Source organism: Myxine glutinosa, chromosome 1 (genome assembly GCF_964187855.1).
Source record: "Myxine glutinosa chromosome 1, kmMyxGlut1.1, whole genome shotgun sequence".
In the NCBI taxonomy this organism is placed as follows: Eukaryota; Metazoa; Chordata; class Myxini; order Myxiniformes; family Myxinidae; genus Myxine; species Myxine glutinosa.
The window spans coordinates 311,455,123-311,464,388 of NC_136261.1; the positions used below are offsets into that span (position 1 = coordinate 311,455,123).

The 9,266-nt window shown below is 39.0% G+C and overlaps 1 protein-coding gene across 1 annotated transcript in view; it reads right to left on the reverse strand.

Annotated features, from left to right (window-relative positions):
- Positions 1-405: 405 nt before the first annotated feature.
- The window catches only part of LOC137439954 (GATA-binding factor 2), a 35,056-nt gene continuing 26,195 nt past the window's right edge, over positions 406-9,266 (reverse strand). The window contains exons 6-7 of the mRNA XM_068136252.2: positions 8,300-8,425; positions 406-1,167 (exon numbers count right to left, since the gene is read on the reverse strand). Of these exons, the coding sequence (XP_067992353.2) occupies positions 787-1,167; positions 8,300-8,425 (507 nt within the window). The 3' untranslated portion in view covers positions 406-786. The remainder of the gene's footprint in view (positions 1,168-8,299; positions 8,426-9,266) is intronic.

Here is a 9,266-nt window from a genome sequence, read left to right on the forward strand (position 1 = left end):
ATACATATACATAAATATACATATACATATATACATATATACATAAGTATACAAATACATACATATACATATACATATACATGTACATATACATAAGTATACATATACATAAGTATACATATACATACATATACATATATATACATATACATATATATACATATACACATAAGTATACAAATACATACATATACATATACATAAGTATACATATACATACATATACATAAGTATACATATACATATATATATATATATATACATATACGTATACATATAAATATACATATACATATACATATGTACATATAGATACATATTTACATATACATATATGTATATATATATGTATGTATATATACATATACATAAATATACGTATACAATATACATATATATGTGCACATACGTAAACACACGCCTCCGAGAGGAATGTTCGATCCCGGCTTTGGCCATCCATGTCCCATTGTCCCACAGCCCCTGCAGTTCATGATTTATGTAAGTGCTTTTCAGAATTTAAACAGGGATAGTGCGTGCAAATGCTCACAGTCCACATAACGTGCATTCGTACGTCGTGCGATACGCAGGCCCTGCATTTCTTCCCAAAGTCCAAACACGGAGACCAGTCGGGCATTTCAAAATGACAGGATCAAGTCTGTGGATTATTTGTCGCCCTTTAACGGAAGCCCCGCGCTCGCAATGGTGGCCATGATTTTCGCGCCTTTTACTCGATTTATTTCTCAGAAAAAACACAATGCCACGTGGTCGGGCGTGGTTCCCACGCTTCTAGCCCATGGCCGTGATCATGCCCGTTGCGTGCGGGGAGGCGAACGCGAGGCTCGTCGAAGGGTGCATGGGTGTGGGTGCAGGAATCACATGCGTGGACCCCCCGAAGTGTGCCATATGCCCGTGCATGGTCGAGGGAGTCAGGTGCGCGGGGGGTGCGAGCGTGGCGGCACCAAACGCCAAGGTCTTGTCGTGATGGGAGTGATGGGTGTGATGGGTGTGGTGAACGTGGTGAGCATGGTGAGCCGGCGCTAGCGATTTGTACATGACCTCATGCACTTCGCTCAGCTCCATGTTCTTCTTGCTCTTCTTTGACTTGTTGGACATCTTGCGGTTCCTCGTCTGAATGCCTTCCTTTTTCATCGTTAACGGCCGGTTCACCTGCAAGGGCATTTCACAAAGAGGAGCAACAATGAATAAGTTAATTAATGTCATAATCTCTCTCCAAATGTTTGGAAGGCACGAGGAGGAGCTTGTACTACATTATAATACATGAAGGACGTGAGGACGCAATGTCCTTCATGCAATATGTAATGTATTAACATATATATTAGCACGCAACAATTAATAAATTAACATATATATTAGTTTGGATAAATTCTTCTGCTCACGTCGACATCACGTGACAATTATTCCGGGGAAAGAAGGTCCAAAAATCTGAATCTTCTTTTAGCGACCGCTCTCAAGAGCAACCGTTCTTTTTCGCTCAATTCGAGCCTTGAAAATCGCCCGCTTTGTCCAAAGACCTGACTTTTGTGTGAATGTTTTGTCCACGTGACGTGGGTAGTCGCATTGACAACAGGTGCCACGTTCGTGAGCGGCAGGCACGTGCGATCGATCGATTGCTCCGCAATTGGCGGCACACTTGGATTCAAATATAGAAAAGATCGCCTCGAAGTCAAGCCCGATGGTATTTTCGTATAATTAGCATATATAGTGGTAGCTGAGAGCAAAATCGATTGCATTTAAAGTACAGAGAGGACGTTATAAGTGTTAAACAATCGATATTACTTGCTGTCCTAGAGCCTCATGTTATACTTTAATTCCAGAAGGGGATGGACAGTATATCCTTTAAACTCTCCGATGTACACGATTTCACAAATAAGACACAGATATTGAGTCTACAGTCTACACCATCGAATAAGTATGATTGTATCGCTGCTCAATGCCTAACGCTTTAAGTATTGATTTGGACATATATATATATATATATACAGACTTGGCATTTAATATGGAATATTTTTTTTGTGGGGGTGAACTTACTTTTTAAGATGACTTAGAACCAAAAGTTCATTGGAATTATCTTGAAATTATTCTAGATTTTGTTAATGTGACCTTTAAAAGAAACAAAAACCACATTTGACATTTCGAAACAAATAAATTGATCCTTGAAATTGATGTAAACTGATATCGAACTCGATTCATGGACAGTACTGTGTTAAACCTCTGTACGTTTTCCAGTAGTATCTCTTTATTTTGCACATTAGCCAAAATTTTTTTTAACAAAAACAAAAGTTAAATTACGACTGGGATTACGGACAGTAAAATTACAGTTCAGTACTTCGTGTAACCCCCACGAGCATTCAGGAGAGCATGTACACGCTGAGGCATGCTGTTCACGAGATTTGCCAAGGTTTCGACAGGAATCGCTTGCCATGTAGTGACAAAAGCCTGCTGCAATTCATGCACAGAGGTCGGCTGCTGGTCCAAGTGGTCGATTTAACGCGTTAATTCTGCCCACAAGTTCTCTATCGGATTCATATCCAGGGACATGGCAGGCCACTCCATATGCTCTACACCACGGTAAGCAAGAAAGTGTTGGATCATGCGAGCATGATGAGGCCGTGCATTGTCATCTTGGAAGACAAAGTTTCCACGAAAGGCTGCACGAGCAAATGGAAGCAATGTTTCTTCCAGAATGGCCCTGTACTTGAACTGGTTCAGGTTTCCATTCAGAACAACCAGGTCAGTTTTGCCCCCTGCATGAAAAGCAGCCCAAACGGTTACCCCACCACCTCCAGCCTGGACTCTTGGCCCTATACAATCTTTGTTGTAGGCTTCATGCACTTGTCTGTGCACTCGGACACGGCCATCTTGACGATAGATCAGAAATCTAGACTCGTCACTGAAGGTCACGTGATTCCAGTATCCTGGCTGCCATTGACGGTGCTCTCTGGCCCACTGCAATCGGCGCTGGTGGTGTTGTCTGGTCAGGCGTGGCTTTCTCAGGGGACGCCTGGCACGATAGCCTGCTTGAACCAGTCGTTGGTTGACTAGCCTTCTGGATACAGGCACATTTGTCAGTTGCTGCCACTCAGCCCTAAGCCGATTAGCTGACTTGGTACGGCCATTGCGGATTAACCGGTGCAGCTGGCGATCATCCCTCCTTGTGGTTCTGCGGGGACGTCCTGGCCTCGGTATTGGAGTAGGGACACCCCTCTGAGCATTTCGTTTCAGGATCTTTGACACCTGACCTTGAGTGATGCCATACTGCCGAGCAATAGCACGCTGTTTCATGCCGTAATTTCATAAAGCCACCGCTCCATGACAAACAGCATTGTCGAGTTGACGGACCATCTCCAGAGGAAGCGGCAATAACTTTTGGAGATGTGCAGCAGTTGTTTTCCACAAATACAGAACGCAACAACCCTTGTATACCCGACTGTGAAGCCAAGCATCAAATGCACCTGTCCGTACATTTTGCCACGCCACCTGTGATATAATCCTATTGTTGACTTCTTGCTGCGACAGACAATCAGTGACATGGTTCTTTTAACAAATAAATCACCAAAGTGTAAAAGAAACTAACCAGATTGATATACTGAGTGAAGAAAGTAAATACAAGTCAAGAAAAAAAAATATTCCATATTAAATGCCATCTGTATATAAATATCTATATATATATATATATATATATATATATATATATATATATATATATATATATATAAAATATATATATATATATATACATATATATATATATATATATATAAAATATATATATATATTTTTTTATTTTTTTATTTTTTTACTGAATCGACGCTCGTGAAAGAGCTGACAACCACGAGGGAAAGACAGCACAGGGGGACCACGAGGGAAAGACAGTACAGGGGGAAACATTCATTAAAACACATTCAACAAAAAGACATCCAGGAACACAGTACAGGGGGACCGCACGGGAAAGACAGTACAGGGGGAAACATTCATTAAAACACATTCAACAAAAAGACATCCAGGAACACAGCACAGGGGGACCGTGAGGGAAAGACAGTACAGGGGGAAACATTCATTAAAACACATTCAACAAAAAGACATCCAGGAACACAGCACAGGGGGACCGCGCGGGAAAGACAGTACAGGGGGAAACATTCATTAAAACACATTCAACAAAAAGACATCCAGGAACACAGCACAGGGGGACCACGAGGGAAAGACAGTACAGGGGGAAACATTCATTAAAACACATTTAACAAAAAAACATCCAGGAACACAGCACAGGGGGACCGTGAGGGAAAGACAGTACAGGGGGAAACATTCATTAAAACACTTTCAACAAAAAGACATCCAGGAACACAGCACAGGGGGAAACATTCATTAAAACACATTCAACAAAAAGACATCCAGGAACACAGTACAGGGGGAACACGAGGGAAAGACAGTACAGGGGGAAACATTCATTAAAACACTTTCAACAAAAAGACATCCAGGAACACAGTACAGGGGGACCGTGAGGGAAAGACAGTACAGCGGGAAACATTCATTAAAACACATTCAACAAAAAGACATCCAGGAACACAGTACAGGGGGAACACGAGGGAAAGACAGTACAGGGGGAAACATTCATTAAAACACTTTCAACAAAAAAAACATCCAGGAACACAGCACAGGGGGACCGTGAGGGAAAGACAGTACAGGGGGAAACATTCATTAAAACACTTTCAACAAAAAGACATCCAGGAACACAGTACAGGGGGAACACGAGGGAAAGACAGTACAGGGGGAAACATTCATTAAAACACTTTCAACAAAAAAAACATCCAGGAACACAGCACAGGGGGACCGTGAGGGAAAGACAGTACAGGGGGAAACATTCATTAAAACACTTTCAACAAAAAGACATCCAGGAACACAGTACAGGGGGACCGTGAGGGAAAGACAGTACAGGGGGAAACATTCATTAAAACACATTCAACAAAAAGACATCCAGGAACACAGTACAGGGGGACCGTGAGGGAAAGACAGTACAGGGGGAAACATTCATTAAAACACTTTCAACAAAAAGACATCCAGGAACACAGTACAGGGGGAACACGAGGGAAAGACAGTACAGGGGGAAACATTCATTAAAACACATTCAACAAAAAGACATCCAGGAACACAGTACAGGGGGAACACGAGGGAAAGACAGTACAGGGGGAAAATCTATATCTATATATAAAATAAAGCTATATAAATAAATATAAATAAATAAATGAGATTTATATATATATTTATATATGTATATATTTATATATATATATATATATATGTATATATATATATACAAATAAATATATATAAATAAATATTAATATTAATAAGTAAATATATATTGGGTAACTCATAAATTGGGTTGAGTCATATAGGGTATATATTGGGTAATAAGTAAATATATAAAGCCAACGGCCATCCAGTAAGGAAGGAGATGGTGTCACCAAAAAAACACTCATCCGGTTGGACCGGTTCCTTAGGTAATAGGTTGAAGGCAGCAACCGTTCAGAGTGGTACTACTGTTCGGAGTTAGGAGCGTTAAAGTGGTGCCCGGAACCATCTTACACTCTCCATGTCAGGATTGCTGAATTTTCTTTCTGTCTCACTCAAACTCCAGCTACCGGGTGAGCCTCAATCTCTTTCTCACAAACAAACATCATACATTTTTCATCATACACTTTTCTTCTCTTCTATTTAAGGCCTGGCCTCGATGACGACGACATAGTCCTCTGTGCCTGGAGCCTCCAACATAACATATATATATATATATATATATATATATATATATATATATATGTATATCTTTATGTATATATATATATATATATATATATATATATATATATATATATAGATATATATATATATAAACAAATATATATATATATATATATATATATATATATATATATATATATATATAAACAAATTAATATACATAAATAAAAATAAATATTAATAAGTAAATATATATATATATATATAAACAAATAAATATATATACATATATATTAACAAATAAATATATATACATATATATAAACAAATAAATATATATAAATATATATAAATAAATAAATTATATATATATATATATATATATATATATGTATAAACAAATAAATAAAAATAAATAAATATAAATACATAAATAAGAAATAAATAAATATAAATAAATATAAATACATAAATAAGAAATAAATAAATATAAATAAATAAATTTATATATATATATATATATTTAAACAAATAAATATATATAAATAAATAAAAATATAAATAAATAAATAAGAAATAAATAAATATAAATAAACAAATATATATATATAAATATTAATAAATAATAAATAAACAAGAAGACATCATGCGTAGCACGATACTTGCAAAATCCGCACCCCCCCCCCCCCCCCCAAAGTTTTCCATTGATACAGCAAATTGTCCATTTCATGAAGATTAAAATTTACAATCTTGATCAAAGTTCGGGTCAACAGGATGAAAAATGATGATTTTGGAAGGTTGACCTTGAGTTGACCTTTGACCTTTTGACCTCAAAAATAGTTAGTTTCCCTATTTAGTGACTCAATGTGCAAATGCTGTTCAATTTTCAAGTCAGTCAGATGAAAATTGAGGATATTAAAAATTTGGCCAATGTTGACCTTTTGGCATATGTTGACCTCAAAAATAGATGGTGGTTGAATTCAGTGACCATATATATAAATCCTCTTAGAAGTTCAAGTCAATCAATTGAAAATTGGTGATTTTAGAATTTTGGCCTATGTTGACCTTTTAGCCTGTGTTTACCTAAAATATAATATGTGGTTGAATTCAGTGACCAGATATGCAAGTCCTCTTCAAATTTCAAGTCAGTTGGATGAAAATTGGTGATTTTAGAAATTCGGCCTATGTTGACCTTTTGGCCTATGTTGACCTCAAGTATATTTGGTGGTTGAATTCAGTGACCAGATATGCAAGTCCTCTTTAAATTTCAAGTCAATTGGATGGAAATTGAGGATATTAGAAATTTGGCCTATGTTGACCTTTTGGCCTATGTTGACCTTTTGGCCTATGTTCACCTAAAATATAATTTTTGGTTGAATTCAGTGACCAGATATGCAAGTCCTCTTCAAATTTCAAGTCAATTGGATGAAAATTGAGGATTTTAGAAATTTGGCCTATGTTGACCATTTGGCCTATGTTGACCTCAAGAATACTTGGTGGTTGAATTCAGTGACCAGATATGCAAGTCCTCTTCAAATTTCAAGTCAATTGGATGAAAATTGAGGATTTTAGAAATTTAGCAAAGTTGGTGACCTTTGCCCTATGTTGACTTTTTGACCTATTGACCCCAAAACAATAGGCTTCTTGCTTTTGACCAACTCTACCATTTGGTGAAGTTTCGTGAAGATCGTTTGAAAATTGTGACCTGTAGTGTGACCTGACCTGTGACAAACAAAAACAAACAGACAAACAGACAGACAGACAGACAGACATGAACCAATTGCTTAACCCTGCTTTTTGCTTTGCGTGCGTGGGGTAATAAGTGGGCAGTTAAACTTGGACCTGGATAAAAGGCACATATTGTATGCAACCTATTCCATGTTAATTTTGAACCACCAACGTATCATCGTGCACCATTGTAAATGGAGAAAACATCAGTAAATGGGTAGTTAATTGGAGGAGAATCATGGTGCTTACCAAATATTTATGTGTGCAAAAGATGATCAGTAAGTCCATGGCTTGCCACAGATGTTAAATTCAAGAAACTGCATTCTCTTTTCCCCATTAGGTAATGGCTGAAATGATTAATTATTTATGTCAGCCATTGCCTAAGCTTGATGGTCATTATTTAAAAGAATTGGGCATGGATAAACAGCTCTAGGAAGGCAATGGCAAACCACCCAGTATAACCTTTGCCAAGAAACTGCTTTGCCAGGATCAACATGGATTGTTTGGCACAGTACATCAAATCAAAATATATGATAGGCCAAGGATGTAAAAATACTTCTCATAACTCAAGCAGGCTACGTATGATACGTGTGGAATGTGGACAAAATAATAAGGAAAAAGGGTATTCCATGAAAAACTTTTCGATGAAACTTATGCTAAGTGTTGTTAGGGTTAGGGTTAGGAATGACCATTGTTAAGCAGCAACGGTCTCCAGACCAGCATTACAGAGACCCCGTGAAATTAACGCTACTTGGGATAAATGTGTAAAGATGGCATGCTTTGGTTTACCCGTAAAAGGCTCGAATGCGCTTACATTGTGAAGTTTGAAGTAGAGGCCACAAGCATTGCACACCGGGTCTCCGTTGGCATTGCGCCGCCACAGGGTCGTCATGGTCGTTTGGCAGTTCGCACAAGCTGTGCCGGCACGCCGGGCTGCTGACTGGTTGGAAACAGGAGGGAGATAGTGACACTCTTCAGTTTATTGATTATTGCACCGACAATTGGCTTTTCTATCAAGTAGGTCATCACTATCAGCGTGCAGGTCTCTCCGTGACACAACTGTGGGGAAAGTGCCGCTTATTCCTTGTGCTAACCACATTAGTCGAGGACCAACCATAACATATTGTACCGTTCAAAATTTGGGCAATAGCAGGTAATGTACATTAGGTATTTAAGTGTTGACACTTGTTTTTGTTTTCGAGACACGACCACTAATTCCATATTGGCCTCATTTAATCCCATATTATTGTGGGATCGGCCGCAGCAGGTAAATTGGCCCAAGTCCTTGATGACCAGGTCAAAAAGGGGACCATGGTGTCCAAAAATGAGGACCACGGTCCCAAAAAAGGGGACGACAGTGCCCAAAAAAGGGGACCATGGTGCCCAAAAAAGGGGACCACAGTGCCCAAAAAAGGGGACCATGGTGCCCAAAAAAGGGGACCACAGTGCCCAAAAAAGGGGACCACAGTGCCCAAAAAAGGGGACCACAGTGCCCAAAAAAGGGGACCACAGTGCCCAAAAAATGGGACCACAGTGCCCAAAAATGAGGACCACGGTCCCAAAAAAGGGGACCACAGTGCCCAAAAAAGGGGACCACAGTGCCCAAAAAAGGGGACCACGGTGCCCAAAAAAGGGGACCACAGTGCCCTAAAAAGGGGACCACAGTGCCCAAAAAAGGGGACCATGGTGCCCAAAAAGGGGACCACGGTGCCCAAAAAAGGGGACCACAGTGCCCAAAAAGGGGACCACAGTATCCAAAAAAGGCCAACCCCTGCTCTGCA